The sequence below is a fragment of the Phascolarctos cinereus genome, unplaced genomic scaffold, assembly GCF_003287225.1.
Source record: "Phascolarctos cinereus isolate Bilbo 61053 unplaced genomic scaffold, phaCin_HiC Scaffold_9;HRSCAF=440, whole genome shotgun sequence".
Taxonomy (NCBI): Eukaryota; Metazoa; Chordata; class Mammalia; order Diprotodontia; family Phascolarctidae; genus Phascolarctos; species Phascolarctos cinereus.
In genome coordinates this window covers 100,944,202-100,961,996 of record NW_027556402.1, presented here as the reverse complement: position 1 = coordinate 100,961,996, position 17,795 = coordinate 100,944,202, and the positions used below count along the sequence as shown (strand labels likewise).

General features: G+C 39.1%; 1 protein-coding gene across 4 annotated transcripts in view; it reads right to left on the bottom strand.

Moving 5' to 3' along the window:
* The window catches only part of MAP9 (microtubule associated protein 9), a 114,259-nt gene that overhangs the window by 17,562 nt on the left and 78,902 nt on the right, over positions 1–17,795 (bottom strand). The window contains exon 14 of one of the 4 annotated variants that reach the window (XM_078148611.1): positions 11,395–16,229. The exons of the other annotated variants lie outside the window; for them this stretch is intronic. Within the exon in view, the coding sequence (XP_078004737.1) occupies positions 16,203–16,229 (27 nt within the window). The 3' untranslated portion in view covers positions 11,395–16,202. Of the gene's footprint in view, positions 1–11,394; positions 16,230–17,795 lie in introns of those variants that run through there. 4 annotated transcript variants of the gene reach the window in all.

Genomic DNA, 17,795 nt, shown 5'->3' with positions numbered 1-17,795 from the left:
GCAAACAAGTATAGAAAATACATAAAGCATTGATAGGAGTCTATGAACTAGAAAGAAAAGAAATAAGCATTTTTAAAATGTTTGCTATGTGCCAGGATGTTTTACAAATAATCTCATTTGATTCACACAACAACCCTGGGAGGAAGGTAGTATTATAATCCTCATTTTACAGTTGAGGCAACAGAGGTTAAATGATTTCACCAGAGTTACACAACTAGCACCATGTGGCCTAGTACTCTATCCACTTTGTCAACTACCTCCAGCCTCAGAAGAGAATTGACCTCATGATTGCCAGCAACAACAATCTAACATTTTGGTGAATCCTCACCTTTCCCTTGGGGTCCAAATCTCCCCCTAAGATTTATAGTGCTACCATGTAATATGGACTCCATCCTATCTCAAAGGCATATATGCTTTTGGGCTGCTGAACATTCAATATCTTACAATAGCAGGAGATAAAGCATAGTTTTCCCCCAAGACATGATTCGATCCTCCAGCTATTGGCCACATGGATCATCTTTTTCTCTGTATACAAGGCCAGCAACTCAGGAATTCTACTTCTCTCTTTGGGGGGCCAGGTTCTTGAAATCTGAAATGTGGGGTTACTTCCAAGACCAACCCCTCAAGATTGCACTACCCAAGAAACCTCTCTTTTCTACTAGAAGGCTAGATTACAGGATCATGCTCTCCAGGAAATTCCCCTACTTTTTATGGAATATTTGGGTTCAGGAACATTGGTATAAAATCTCCTCTCTTGGGGGAAGTTAGGTGGCATACAGCACCAGCCCCGAAATCAGGAGGACCTGAGGTCAAATCTGGCCTCAGACCAAACACTTGACACTTATTAGCTGTGTGACCCTGAGCAAGCCACTTAACCCTAATTGCCTAAAAATAAATAAATAAAATCTCCTCTCTTGAATCAAATACCTTCCTCTTTGCATGTGCTTCTGTAGGATTCCTTGAAAAGCCACTCTTTCTAACTCTTGGAACTGGGAAAGTCCACTCTCAGTTATCTGGTCTCTAAACTATGCCCCAAAAGGCAGAAAAGAGAGCTAAGAACTCAAGGTCTAGGAATTTCCTTCTAAACATTCTAACATTCGCAAAAGCATGGATTTTGCCATACACTTCTATGGAAAGGCAGCCTTAGTAACTATTAGAGATTGGAGAGAAAGAATCCTATTGTCTATCACCTCACTTCATACCAGATGAAAGGTTACAAGAGTAAAGACGGGAGGAAAAGTGAAGAAATGGTAGCAAGTTGTCTGTCAGCTCATTTTTATGCCAGTCCAAAGAGGTGATTTCTTTGACAAGGGTCCTTCTCTCTAGAGTTCTCCTCAATCAAATCATCTTGGAACCTATTCCTAGGAGGTGGCTCCAAACCAGCCTACTCACTTTGCTTTTATCTCAGAATAATCAGGAGTAATATTTGTCCTCCGAAACAGAAGCTATGAATATGCTGCTCTTCTAGAGGGAGAAGTGTTTTCTAAAATCCCAGACATTTTCATCCCATACCCTAAGCTCATCATATCGAACTCATTGAAGGAATTCCCTTGATCCCCTTAGCAAGAGCTAGACTTCTCTTATCCAAAATAGTTCCCTTCACTTGCATAAAATAAAAATCTCTCTTTGTTGATTTCAAATTCATGGAATCTCAGAGTTTAGAAAGGACCTCAGAAATCATTTATTTTAATCTTTACCTGAAGGGAAACACCTCTATAGCATCCCTAAGAGGAGGTCATATAAGCTTTCTCTTGCAGATCTCTACAGAAGACATCCTGAGGTTGCAGAAACATTTCTAACAGCTAGCAGGAGCTTTCTAATACAAACAAAATCAATTGTGTAACTATTGAAGATCTTTTTAAAAGCTAGTTTAGCCCCAATGTACAAGATTGATTATATAAACAGAAGTATCAATCCTCAGTAGCATGAAGCTAAACAGAGAAATTAACAAAATTGTTATGACATATAGACCAATGAAAAGCAAAATGAATTTATGTACTTGAGAACAGAAATCATGACTACAGTCCTATTTAGGGTTTGATTTCTCCTAAGAGTATTATGAAATATTTTCAAAGATGTCATTTAAATAGATGAACTAACTTTAAACTCTGATGGAAAGAAATAAAGTGCAAATATATTTATGATTAAGGACATTATTCCTAGTTAAAATTTTATCATTATATATTCTAGGTCCACAATTGAATTTAAGTAGATTTAATTTACACAGTTTTTGACATGGAGAAAATAGAAAATACTTCAAATAAACGTGAAGGCAAAATGAAAACTGTAGCTCATTTATGACAGATTATATTATGATAAGCAGCATGGAATAGTGACTAGAGAGCTGGCTTTGGAGCCAGAAAGGCCTTAAATAGAATCCAACATCTAACAGAAAAAAATAAAAAATGAATATTTAAAAAAATTATAAAAATCAAATACAACTTAAAGAGGTATGAGGACATCGCCAACCCATCTTTCCATGGAGGTAGGAGGTCCACAGGTGTTGCACACTACAAATATATTCAAACTTTTTCAATGCATTGATCTGATGGGTTGTTGGTTTTTTTCCTCTATCTTTTTTCCTCTTTTTTTAATCTTAAAAAAATACTAATTGTCATGGGATGACTCTCAAGGAGGGGAAGGGGAAAGGGTAGTAGGAAAAACTATGATGGTGTGAAAAACAAAAGGTATCGATAAAAATTTATTTTTTTAAAAAAGTTATGTCTCCCCAGGCGGAAAAAAGGTTGTAAATTGCTAGAAACGGTAGGTGGGCTAAAAGATAGTCTTTAACTGTGTTACCTGGTGGGATAGGCAACAACAGAATGGGACTGTAGAAGATAGGTCAGAACTATTTATTCATCTAGCTAGCCACTCCTGGTATAAATACCATAGAACTAAGCAGGCAAAGTCCTCATTCCTGGAGGTCAGAGATTTGGAGAACATTGTGCTGAGGAGTGGGCTGCTGGGAGAATAATCTCTGATCCTAGTATAGAGGCTATTTCTGAAACTCACTAATTGCACGACTTTAATAAAGATTTTTGTTTTCATTTTTTAAGGGATAGGTGAGATGGGCATGTTTGAAAGAAGTGGGAAGCATTCAGCATATAGGGAGAGAATGAAGATTAAAAATAGACAATTGGAGGTACAGTCTGCTTGAAAATGTAATGGGGGAACAGTTAGGTGGCACTGGCCCTGGAGTCAGGAGGACCTGAGTTCAAATCTGGCCTCAGACACTTGACACTTACTAGCTGTGTGACCCTGGGCAAGTCACTTAACCCCATTGCCTAGCCAAAAAAAAAAAGAGAACAGGGAACGGGACCAAGGGTACATGTGGAGGATTTTGGTTTTGGCAAGGAAAGGGGCCACCTCATTAAGAGACTGGAAGAAAGAAGTAGTGAGTGCAGAAGCCAAGGGGTTTTGAGACAAAGAGGAGAGAAGAGGTATGTCAATTGATTCAATTGTCTTTATAAAGTAAGAGACGGAAGAAGGGGGAAGGTATGAGAAAATTGAGGAAAGAAGAAATCTGGAAAATGGAGTGTGATAGGGAATGGATTAGGGAGGAATAAGAAGATCACTTTACTGCAATGAGGGCCAGGGTGAGATTTGTTGTTATTCAGTGTCTGACTCTTCATGATCCCATTTGAGGTTTTCTTGACAAAGATACTGGAGTGGTTTTCCATTTCCTTATTCAATTCATTTTATGGATGAGGAACTGAAGCAAACAGAGTTAAGTGACTTGCCCAGGGTCACACAGCTAGCAAGTGTCTGAGGCTGGATTTAAAATCACGATGATGTCTTCCTGACTCCAGGCCCATCACTGTATCCCCTGTACCACTTGGCTGCCCCAGTCGAAATTAGATAATATAAATTTGTGTTGTAGTAAATTAAATCATTTGAGTGGCTTTCTCTAATTCCAGTCAGTAACACAGGTATAGGAACAGCATGGGCAAATGGTGGGAGTAACCCAGACCTGGGATTTAGCAACAGATGAGCAGAAATAGGAAAAGGCAAGAGATCTGAGGGTAGACCACAGTGTTGAGCTGAGTTGCTTAACTATAGTGTCAAGATTAGGAAAGGAAGAACATGAGGAACAGAGCAGATGTAACAGCCTGAGTCTATTGTGAGGGGTAGAAGGATTAAAAGTCTTAATGAGGGCAAAGAATATATTTAGGAGCAATGAGACATATGAGAGATAAAATGATGGGATTTAGTGGTCAGATGGAGAAATGCCAGAGTTTTTTGATACTAAATATATCCAAAGTGTGACCATCACTGTCCATGGCTGCGGCAGAATGGAGGAGTCATTGAGGGGATTGGGGATTGAGGGACTGCGAGGGTAGAGTGTTGGATGGGGCATCACTGTGAATGTTTAATGAATACGATCATATTATACACTTTGCTTACTATACACGATTAAAACGGTAATGTTATGTCCTCAGGTAAAGTTTCTAAGACCTCATTATGGTATGGGAGTGATGGCAGGCTCTCAAAGCTCATGGTGACTGAGTATGATCTCTAGAAGATCCCATCAAGGCATAAAGTCTCTTCTCTGTGGTCTGGCCTAGCTAAATTCAGAGAGGCTTATCACACAAAGGTATTTTCATGTAATTCTCAAGGACAATCTACTAGGTTAGGGAGAGGAATCTGTACCAATGGTGGAGGTGAGAGAAGAGCAAAGGAAATTAGTAATTATGCTGTTACATTCACCATAAAGGAAATATAGCTCAGTGGAGATTCTCAGAAACCAAAATTCTACCCCCCACCAGAAAAAAAAATTACTAGAAAGTTTAATGGTACTTATTCATACATCTTAAAATGGTCTCAGAGCCATTTGGATTGACTTTTTAAATAAATTCTTGGCAAGGAAGTCATCATCTTTGAATTATAATGGTATTTAATTTTCTTCTCTTCCTTTGAAAGGACAGCTAATGTTGAGGCAAAATGCCCAGCCAAGTTACACATTTCAGAGACTCTGTTCCATGCAGGGCATGTACCACTCTCACTGACAGTCACTTAGAATCTCACAGAAGCACATTAACAATCTCAAACTTACGGAGTCTGCACAAAATGATCCTTTGATGTCCAGGCTATCAATGCTTGCTCAACTCAAGAGGATTTCAGGGCTGGTGATGACCTAGTTCTGGGTATTTTCCACAAAAAAGGTGCAAGTTTACACCTCACACCCACCCACCCAAACACACACGACTTATTGGTCAAACAAAGCTCTGAGTTTGAGAGTTTAATTGTGTGGATCACTGCACAGCTTCAGAGGTCATCACTCAAGCCCAAGAACAGATAACCAGAGGCAGTTCTGACTTCTAGTCCAATGTTGTTGTTCATTTTAGGGATCGTATCTGTTTCCATTGACAATTGTAAAGGCAAGTGAACTAACTTCAAAACTTCAAGGCAGTGTAGCATAGTGGGAAAAGTTCCAGATTCGCAGTCCAAAGATCTGGCTTTCAATTCTAGCTGTGGCATTCACTTCCTGTGTAACTTTGAGTAACTGACCTCAGTTTCCTCATCTGCATAAGAACAGATTCGGAATAGATTAACTCTGAGGCTCCCTCCTCCTCTAAATTTATATGACTGTTGGAAAGAGTTTCAGTCACCAGATTGGATGCTTCCTCACTAGACACATTAAGACAACTTTATAAAAAAAATCCATCTTCTTGTGGTCTTCCTTCTGGTGATAAGCCTCTCCCGCCTTAGCTTTAATAGGTGACAGACATACAACATGTTGTGCACTCTGGACTCAAAGCTAGTTCAGCTTTCTAAAACTTGTCTAGAACCTGTGCTACACTGCTGAAAAAAACTTCACACATCCAAGATTTATGGAAATACACAAACGATCTGTGATTTCATCAGAGTGGGGAGTCCACCATCCCAGCAGATCACAACCTATCTGTGCCTTAATAGATTAGTCTAGAGGCAGCACGGTACTCACTTGACTCTGGAGTCAGAGAACCTGGGTTCAAATCCTCCCAACTACCTGTGTGATCTTGGGCAGTCACTTAATCTCCCTGGGGCGCATCTTCCCCATCCCTAAAATGAAGAGGTTGGATTAGATGCTTTCTGAAGGGGCTTCAAATTCTAATTCTATGAAGTCCTTGGGAGTTGCCTGAGGCACACGGCGATTGTTGACTCTCCAAGGTCACAGGAGTGGCAGAGCCAAAATTCAATCCCAGGTCTTCTGATTCCATATTCAGGGATCTTTCTCCTTCATCACACTACCTCCTTTGATGTGAAGATCAACTAAGATAATGCAGGTTTAACACGCTGTGTATTTTGGAACCACTTTTGTAGTTTAGCTATCATCAAAATTCTAGAGCTGGAAGGGACTTTTGAAATCGTCTAGTCCAACATTCTGTTTTTACAGATGAGGGAAATGAGTCTCAGAGAGACAGAGACTTCAATTAATTAAGCCTTTATTGACAATTCACATGCTTCCCCCCCCCCAACTCCTTCAGAAAAGATCTGGAAAACATGCTTGATGGACTCCTAATTGGGACAAGGGGAGGGTTCATTTATTCAGCATGTACCGTATGCCAGGCACCAAGGATACAAAGACAAAAGAAAAAAAATTGCCTGACCCCATGGAGCTTACATTCCACAGGAAGGATATGACGTATACAGAGATAAGTAAATACAAGATAGTCTGAAGAGTGAGAAATCACTAACACTTCATGTGGCAGGCAGCATCTGAGCTGGACTTTGATGAAAGTAAGGCATTCTGAGACATAATTAAGGAAGAAGGACAAACTAGGTACAGAAAACACTCCACAAAACTTTGGAGATGGGTGATTGATTGTTAATTTCAGGGAACAGAAAGGGGTGAATTTATCTGGAAGACAGAATGTATGAAAGGGAACTATGAAACAAGTCTGGAAAAGCAGGAGGGACTCAGATTGTGGAGGGCTTTAAATTGTACAGTTTGTATTTTGTCTTAAAGACAATAGGAAACCAATGGAGTTTTGGGAACAGGGGAGTGACTGGGACATAAGTTGTCCAAGGTCCCACAGATAGGAAGCTAGGTTGTCTAACTCCAACTTCTCTCCTTTCTTTATTAAATAAAAATAAGTATTGAAATCTTTTCTTTCTCATTGCCTTCATTTCTGAATGTCTTAGCTCCCTTCCCTAGCCAATGAGCCATTCTTTGGAGCAAAGAATAAAAAAGGGAGATTAAAAAAAAAAACCCAGTTCAGTAAAATTAATAAATGCATTGATAAGTCTGACAGTAGATATATTGTAGACCCATAGTCCTCCATCTTTTTAAGAAAGGTTTCTCACATATTTTAAAAACTTGTTTACCTGGTCAGACTTACTTTAGGTGAATGAGTGAGTGAATGAATGAATAAAAAAAGCATTTATTAAGTGCTTAATATGTACACAGCACTGTGTTAACCACCAGGTATACAAATAAAAATATCAAGACAGTTCTCGTTCTCAAGGAACTTACATTCAAGTTGGGGACAAACTACATGAAAAAGAGTTAGGATACAAGGGTCCTTAGGGTACAGAGCAAAATAGATGGTAAAGTGTCATCTACAATGTCATTTCCACTGATAAAATCCTAGTAGTTTCAAATGTCGAACCACTTGACTGTGTCAAAGACCTTCGCGGCACCAACTTTCTGCAGCACCCACAGAAGCATTTGCCAGGGCTCATCTCAATGAGATGATTGGGTATATCCATAATAAATACAGAAGGTTTCCTTGCTGTGACTAAACATTTAATGGTCACCCCCGTCACAATATAAAACAGGCTTTGTGTGTGTGTGTGTGTGTGTGTGAGAGAGAGAGAGAGAGACAAAGACAGAGAGAGAGACAGAGACAGAGACTGAAGCAGTTTATTGCATCAAATGTGGAGGTTAAATGGTTACAATAATCACTTGGTTTTTACTGGTGATACGGACTATTGTATATTAGTTGGTGTGATTGAACTCATGATGAACAGTGGTCTTACCAATTAACCATCCTTCCCTCAGTTAGTCACCTAAAGCAACTGGGGCCTCTGTAGAGTAGGAAAGAGAGGTTATGGCAAAGACAACAAGTAATGAAACCCACCATCATGCAAATTTCTTGCCTTTCAAAAATGATAAATCCTTTACGTTGTTGTTTATTTATTTGTCTATTTATTTATTTATTCATTATCTATCTATTTATTTATTTATTTACTTTAGGCAATTGGGGTTAAGTGACTGTCAAGTATTTGGTCTGAGGCTGGATTTGAACTCAGGTCCTCCTGACATCAGGGCCGGTGCTCTATCCACTGTGCCATCTAGCTGCCCCATGTTTTTTTTTTTTCAATTTTCTTATGCAGCCCATTCCAATTTCCCAGACTCCTTGACAACTTTGATTTAAGGAATAAAATAAACTCCACAAGAACTCTTTACTTTTGTTAACTGATCTAGTTTGGTGAGGGCATTAGAGCATGCGAGCTCAGTATACCAAGGACATAGCCATGCTGTATTCACCCCTTATGCAGCATCCATTCCCCAGCAAATATAGATTGCATGAAAGAAAGGATTGTGTCAGTTTTTCCCTTATCATTTACACACAAATTTTCAATTCCATTAAGTTTTTTCAACATGCCTCATTTGACAAGAGGGACTATAGCTTTAATATTCACTTCAATGTATAGACTTTCCCAGAAAATAATAGTTCTCTTCTTCTACCTTTTATATATTTACATTAAAAAATGTTATTTAGATGGTGCTGTTATTCAGAAAGTTCCAGGCAAATCTTAAACAAAACTGAAGTAGGCAGTTTACAATTGGCAAAAATTATACTTATACTATTAGTATCAGCTGATTGAGAAAAATACATAAAAATGAAAGGTTATTATGAATTAAATAGTCCTTTTCAATTAATTTGTATTTTATTTATCACAACAATATAGACTCTTAAAAAAGTAATGCATAGTAGCACAGTGTGTTATTCAATAAATGCTGTTTGGATTGAAATCAATTAGAGACAATCTAGCTCATTACTTTCCTAAGCTATTTTCTGTAGAATCTGGGTATTTCATAGGCTGTAAAGGAAGATTCTGTGAGAAAAGGTCTGTGCTGACTAAATTTTCCTCTCTTCTATTACTTAATTACATTAAAGAGAGATGGATCTTGGACCAGCTTTGGAGTCAGGAAGACCTAGGGTCAAGCCTCTCCTCTGACATATTGACTATGTAGCCCGGGGAATGTTATTTAAGCTCTGAGTATTGGCAACTCTCTAAAACTGTGGGCTGTCGACGATTTGCTGATTTATTCAATGGAAGGAATTTTTACACCAAGAATTCCTTTTACTGACAAAAATCACAAATCTAAACCCTCCCACTCCATGATTTCACACCTCCTTCTCCATACACCATCCTACCAATAGCAAACTGACATCAATGAGGGTATGGCTTCCCTCAGAAATCATCATCAATTCATTATTTTTTATTCTGTACAATCCTTGCCCATGGCTTTTCATAAATCTCTACAGAGAATGCACCTGAGAATGCACCCAACCTGCTGGAGATCTCCCTTTGGTTCTTTCATAGTTTGCAGATATTTTCTTTGTTTATAGTTCTTTGCCACTGCACAAAGTAATATCATAAATATTTCTGTATATGTGAGCCCTTTACCTACTCTTTTTTTTTGCAATCGGGGTTAAGTGACTTGCCCAGGGTCACACAACTAGTAAGTGTCAAGTGTCTAGGCCAGATTTGAACTCCAGTTGCCCTGACTCCAAGGCTGGAGCTCTATCCACTGCACCACCTAGCTGACCCTACCTATTTTTTTAAAAATCTCCTTGGAGTATAGTCCTAGTGGTAGTGTTGCTACTGAAAGAGTTCAGGGACTTTGGGGGAACATTTTCAAAGAGCAATTCACAGCTCCACCAGCAGTGCGCTGATGTGCCTGTTTCCCCACAGACACCCCAACATTTGTCTTTTTTTCTTCTTTACCAATCTGATGAGGGGCAGCTAGGTGGTGCAGTGGATACAGCACTGGCCCTGAAGTGGGAGGACCTGAGTTCAAATCCAGCCTCAGACCAAACACTTGGCACTTACTAGCTATGTGGCCTTGGGCAAGTCACTTAACCCCAATTGCCTAAAAAAAAAATGAACAAAACCAATCTGATGAATATGAGATATGAACAAATATGAGTTAATGAAATTTTATTATCAGTTTTTCCTTTATAATATCGCTCTCAAATATGCCCCCTTCTGTCCTCTGACACTGTCATCACCCTGGTACAGGTCCTCTTCACTTCACACCTGATCTATCCTAATGGCCTACTGGTTGGTCTTCTTGTGACAAGTAGCTCCATGATCTTCTAAAAGTGCAGGTCTATGGGACAGTTAGGTAGATAAAGTGCTGGGCCTGGAGTCAGGAAGACCTGAGTTCAAATTTGATTTCAGACACTTACCAGCTGTGTAAGTCTGAGCAAGTCACTTAAGCACTATATGTCTCAGTTTGATCATCTGTAAAATGGGGATAATAATAGCACTTACCTCCCAGGTTTTTTGCTAGGATCAGATGAGATAATTTGTAAAGTGCTTGGTACAGAGTAGATACTATATAAATAAAGCTTTCATCATCATCATTGTCTGACTATGTCACCCTCATATTCATTAAAACAACTCCCTATTACCTCCAAGATAAAATATAAACTACCATCACACACACGTGCACACACATACACACACATATATACCCTACTCAATAAAGTGGCTCCCTATCACCCCCAAGATCAAATAAAAAATCCTCTGTTTGGCATTCAAAGCCCTTCATAACCTGGCTCTCCCCTAACTTTCCATTCTTCTTATACTTATGTGCCTAGAATAGTTTCCCAACCCCCTCCCCATTCTTCAACACATTAACATTGGACTCTTTGTGATTCATCAAACAAGAAATTCCATCTTCTTACTCTGGCTGTCCCTCATGCCAAGAATGCTCGCCCTCCTTATCTCTCCCTCCTGACTTCCTTGATTTCATTCAAGTGTCAGCTAAAATTCTACCTTCTACAGGAAGCCTTTATAGATCTGCTTTAATCATAAGGCCTTCTGTTGATTATTTCCAAGTTATTCTGTGTATAGCTTATTTGTACATAATCGTTTGCCTGTTGTTTCTGCCTGTGAGTTCCTGGTGAGCAGGGACCTTTTTTTTTTTCTACCTTTCATTATATTCCTAGCACTTAGAATATAATTGCTGATATATAGGTAGGCATTTAATAAATGTTTACTGACTGATTACATGAAGTGATGAAAGGAATAGTTTTAGAAAAATATGGGATGATTTATGTGAACTGATGCAGAGTAAAGTGAGCAGAACCAGGAGAACACTTTATACAGTAACAACATTGTAAAGACAAACAGCTTCAAAATAATAATAAATAATGAATGCTAGATGACTGATTTTGTATATTTGTTACAATGTTTTTATTCTTTTTTTCAATTAGGGTGGAGTGGGTGGAAGGGACAGAAAGTAAATGCTTGTTAATTTTTTTTAAAAATGCTTCATGTATATCAACCAGTGTTTCAGACAAGTTATTTTTCTGTTGTCTCCCATGTCTCCCTACATGGCTGACTTATCTTCTATTCTAGTAATATGTGCCCTTGGTGCTTTTCATGGGGCTGCTCACCTATAATAGGTCATCATTGGTAACATGTTGCAGTCTCCTTAAACCAGCCATATATGCATCTTCCCATTGCCCTTTGGGACATTCAGAGAGCTAGGATGGTGAAGAGGCTCATGGATTATGCTTGGCCCCAAAAGGAAGAATTAGGAGCAATTGGTAGAATTTTCAGAGAAGCACATTTTGGCTTGATGAAAAGAAGCATTTACTACTTAGAGTTATCTAAGAACAGGAGTTATCTGAAACAGAAATAGGTTGTGTTGGGTAGCAGTGGGTTTCTCCTGACTCTCATTTTCAAGCACAGACTAAATAATCACTTATTGGGAATGTAATAGAAAGAATTTCTATTTAACTCTGGGCTTGATTCCAAGACTTCTGAGCTCCCTTCTGACTGAAAATCTGTGATGGCCAAACTGAAGGATTAGGATAGGAATTTTGTTTAATTTTGATCAATTAGAACTTTTTGATCAAGACCTTTGTCTTATTTACTTTTGTATCTCTCCCACTGACTATCAAACTGTAGCATATAGTAGGTACTTAATAGCTAAGAAGAATAATAGAACTTAAAGTTTAAAAGAATCTCAGGGCTATTCGATCCAGTCCAATTTCTGTTTGAATACAAATGTGTTCAATAGCATTACCAAACAGTGGCTATCTTACCTCTTTTTTTTTTTTTTAAATTCCAGTGGCAGGGAATCCACTACCTAAGATTTTTAATTGTTGAAGAGTTTCTCCTTTTAGTTACCCTTTCTAGTTTCCTTATGGTTCCTACCCTCTGGGTATAACCAGAACAAGTTTAGCACCTCTTCTATATATAATAGTCCTTCAAACACTTGAAAATGTTCTCCCTAAGCCTCTATCCAGAAACTAAACATACTCTGATTTTTCACGTAATTCTCCCATGTCATGGTTTCAAATTAACCTCTCCTTAATATCTTCATTTGCTGGTGTTCCTCTTGAAATAAGATACCTAAAACGAAATTTAGTATTCCAGATCTGATCTGAAAACCACCATATAGCATAATGAACCTGGTCTACATTGCTATTAATGCAGCCTAAGATTGGATTCAGTGAAGGTAAATGCAATTAAATTGATTCTTCTATTAATGTCCTCCTCTGATATCTTACTATGGCCCAGAGCTAATCATTTGTTCTTAAAGGTTATTCCAGCAGAGCACAGACTTTGGCAGGGTCTCTACTAAACTAGGAAAATGTCAGGTGATACACTATACATCTGTTACCCAAGAAACATCCACACTAATATAATAAATGTGAATCATTTCTGGCTTCACGTTTCCAACTCCAACTTAAAGTAGTAGATAGGTCCACAAAGGACAGCCGACTATGAACTCTCACAGCTCTTCTGACCTTTTTAAGCTCATAGAGTCATATCTTGGCCCATCTCATCTCCAGATACTCACCTAAAATCATGAAAGAATAAATATAAAACAATTTGTCATCATACATTAAGGGACATATGGCAGCTGAGTAGGGAGATGAAACAGCCAAAGCCTACCTCCCCACTTGGTAGCCCATAGTAATTTTTGCTCACTTGAAAGCAGACAGTACTAAAAAGGTACCAATAACGATGGATTAATATCAGTGCTAAACATATATACACCAAATAGCATAGCACCTAAATTCTTAAAATATTAAATGACTTAAAGGGATAAACAGACAGTAAAACAGTGGGGGAATTCAATTTATCTCATTTCAAGCCTAGATAAATCAAACCAAAAAAAATGAGGAAAAAAGAAATTAAGGACCTGAATACAATTCTAGAAAGCTTAGATATGATAGACCTCTGGAGATTACTGAATAGGAATAGAGGAGAATATACATTTTTCTCACCTGTGCACGGTACCTTCACCAAAGTTGAGCATGAATTAGAGCATAAAAACTTCAGAAATTAATGAAGAAAAGCAGAGTTATTAGATGAATCTTTTATAGACCATAATAAAATAACATATTTTATAAAGGACCTTTAAGGTTAAGAATAAAAATTAATTTGAGACTCAATGACATAATCTTAAAGAAGTGGGTCATAGAACCTTCAATGTTGCTATTGACAAATTAGGAGGCTTGATATCTGCTCATACTTGAGTCACATCACCATGGGAAGTACTTAAGCATGGATTTGAAGTATAACGATGCATTCATTCAAAATGGGGGAAGATTAATAATAATCATAATATCCGATGGTCTATCTAGCCTCAATATTTTGGCTCTGACAAGGGTATCAAATGTTTATGTTAGTAAAGAACTCATCCCCTTACCAATGGCTAGGTCTGTAAACTGTTCTCAGGTATTCTTCAATGAGCTATTGAGTATTCTACAGGAAGAAGGTAAGAATAAGGGTGTGAGAGGCACATCCAATTCACTTGCAAGTCATAGTATCATCTTCCTAATGTAATGGTCCTCTTTGAGAACAAAAGACAAATCATAATTGAACTAGTTTGTATGCCAGGATTCTCTCTTCTTGTAGTGCCCATGGACAAAGTGAGCCCTGTCATCACTTCTTTCCTCTGTATGTGTGTGTGTGTGTGTGTGTGTGTGTGGGGTGTGTGTAACATGTTTATACATTAGTTGTGCAATATAAGATAGAAAGAGGAGGTATAGTCTCCACTTTTCAAATAAGGAAAGTAGGAGTCAGAGATGAATAACAATGACTCACATTTATACTTTAAATTTTGTAGAGTATCATGTGATTTGTGCTAGTGAGTTTCAGACTTGGCCTCAGGTCTTCTGCCTTTAAGACCAGTACTCGTTTCACTGGGGTCTCCTACACTGCCCTTAAGCTACCATCCATGCCCTTGTAGCTTCACCTGGGCTAGGCTGATTTCTTCTTTAAGCATCAGGAACTCTCCTCAAGACTTGATTGATCTGTAGCACCAAAGTGCAAGTGTTTGACGTGGCCTAAAAGACCCAGCTGAAGAGTAGTGGGGACCCCATAGGCTTGACAGAATCCCTCCTGCTATAGGAGTCAATAGATCTTTCCAAATGGGCATAGCTACTGTGACAGATAGGAAAGAAGAGGAGAACTGTGTCCACCTGAATCACTATATCATTTTCTTTCAATTGTTAGGTAAACTTTTAAAAATTAAAAACAGCAGCAACCAGGGAAAATGAAACTCTGAAAAGGATGAAGAAGGGTCACACTGATCCTTTTGTATGTGAATTCAGTTCTGGACCTGTCATTAGTCCTGACTTTGAAGTCAACTAATTAGAAATTCTCCACTACCACATAGCTGCAGACCCTCAATTACTCATGCTCAAAAGCTGGCTCACCAAAGTGCCACACTTTAGATCACAATCATCAGGGAATATTATTCATGCTCTATGGGATAAGCCCTCATTGATGCCATTATATTTTTCTCACCTGGGTATATTTTAAATATATCATCCATATCCAGAATCCCCCAGAAAAATCCTCTAGAGTACCATGGAACATCAAGCATTGTCTCTTCATGTTCTCCTCTCTGCTGTTGCACAGGAAAGAGTCAGAACATTCAACATGGCACAAATCTTGGACAGCCCCACACAAACAGGCAGAAATCACTATTCCTCCCAAATAAAGAGCTGCAGAGAGTCAACAAACAAAGAGCATTTCATACTATTTGTAAGAGATTACTGCTTGCCTAGAACTTATAAAATGATTGTCTTGATGATTTCTAAGGTCTTCCCTAACTCAAAGTCATTATAGAAGAGAAAAAAAAAAGTCAACAAAAATTAAGCTTTCTGTTTCAGAAGGAAACCTGGTCCCTATAGAGCTTGCCAGAACATGTAGGGATCTCAGCCCCTCACCATCACATAAGAAACTAAACTGGGGTAGGGAACCTGCAGCCTCAAGGTGGCTGCAGGTTCCCCACCCCTGAACAAAACCAATTCGTCTTGGTGCATGTGAAGCAATTTGGGTACCATGTGTTAAAACACATTGGCTCTGGGTTTGGTGTGTTAGGAGGATGGGGCACTTACCTTCTTTCTTCTACTATAAAGCCTTTCCCTGTTCTGGGCCTATACTCAGAGACTCAATTTAAGCCTATAAAGTTCCTCTAGGTTCATGTGACAACATAAGGCATCCACATTTTCTTCAGGGGGTCCTAAAAGGCATAGAGAATCTAACTGGTTGTCTAGACAAAATCTCCAAGTGTCCCTTTCTATAAACACATACCAAAATCAATTCATTTTTGGCTATAGAACCTCTTAAAAACAATTGACTACATTGAACTTGGCTTGCTGCTCAGATCTTTGAAGGGAGAAAACATACTGACAAAATCTTTCCCCCAGCAATAAACCTCTCCAACTTCTATTCCATATTTGCCCATCTCTAAGGAATCTCACCATCACCCATAACTGTGCTACTTTTAATATTGAACTCTGGAATTCCTCACTCTGATCATAAACTTCCATTGTCCCCTCTACTCTAAACTCATTCATTTTTAGTCTATTGTACATCTGGGGGCCATCTCCAGTTGTCCTGATCTATATCTTGCCACTGAACCCACATGGCTCCAGAGGAGAAAGTCAGGCTGGTGACTCTGTGCAGCCTTGGCTCACTTAAATCCAATTTGCTTGCAAGTCGTGGCATCACCTTCCTGATGTCATGGTCTTCTTCTGAGAACGAAAGACAAACAACAACAATTGTATAGCCTCAACACAACTTTCAGTCCCTCCACCCCTGCCTATACACTTTGATCCCTTACCATGCCTTGGACTAAATATCTTCCCTTCAGTCTTGACCCTTTTGTTAACCAAAGCAGCTATAAATTGTCCTCAACTCTTGCCAAGCTTCAGACCTGAGTGACACCTCACCCCACCCCACCATGACTAAAATATACTCTTCTAGCAAATTTGCCTCTGAATCCTAATTTCCCTTCAGGGTCAGGTGCCACTTCCTCTGTGAAGCCCTCCCATGTCCTCAGCTATCTGTTATCTCCGTCCTCAAATTTCCTTGTGTGTACTTATTAGGGGTAGATAAGAGGCACAGTAGAGAGAGAGCTGGACCTGAAGGCAGGAAGATCTGAGTTCCAATCTGGCCTCAGACATTCACTAGCTATGTGACTCTGCCCAAATCAGAATAAGTATAGTCAATAAGCACTTATTAAGTACCTACTGTGGTGGGCACCGTGCTGGGCACTGGGGTGCAAAGAAAGACATGAGACAGTCCCTGTCCTCAAGGAGCTCATAATCTAATGGAGGAGACAACACCTGCTAAAATGGAGTTGGTCCAAGGGCATGATGACATCATATAGCAAGAGTGGGGAATGACTTAAGGAAGTTTAAATTTCTGAGTTGATTTCATCTTATAGAATGATGAGTTTCTAGAACATGATGAAGTCCAGAAAGGTAACTAATGATGAGAATTGCCTGGATGCCACTTTTAAGTGGAATAGGATTAGGGAGGCCCTCCCAGCTACTGCCCTCTCCAACCAGAGAGAGCAAAGGCTCCCAGGGGCAGGAGGTGCTGAGGAAATACGAGTGTCTGAGCCGATGTCATCTTGAAGAATGATGAGGAGCTGGAAACGATGATCCAGGAGAGAAGTGAGTGCTCTGCCTGGGTCAGTCTCCCCATCAGTAAAATGGGGATAATAATAGAGCTACCCCTCAGGGTCGTTATGAGGATAAAATGATATCATATTTGTAAAAATGCTCTGCAAACTCCCAAGCTCTATATAGTTATTTATTATTATCATTATCATGTTGCTGCTGCCGCATCCTTTTGTATCAGGGTAAGGTTAAAAAAAGTAGTGATTATCCAGAGTCACAGAAGGTTCAAACAGTCAGTCACTCGACAAGCATTTATTACGTGCTTACAATATAGCAGCGCTGTGATAAGCAGGAACAAGATTACATTCTCCTGGGGAACACAGCACGCAGATAACTAGGTAGGTACCAGAGAAATACAGAGTGTGTGGAGGGCAATCTGGAGGGAAAGGCATTAGCAGCTGCCAGGACCAGGAAAGGTTTCTGTGAGATTGGAGCTGAATTCTGAAGGAAACCAGAAAAATTAGGAGGTAGGGGTGAGGGTATAGAACATTCTAGGCCTGGGAAAGCAGAAGAGAATATGAAATGATCATAGAAGAGTAAGTCATCCACTTTGCCAGGAATAGAAAGTATGGATGGGGGAGTGGTGTAAAAAAAGGGTAAAACGCATGGATTTTCTAAACAGTTCCTCTGTCC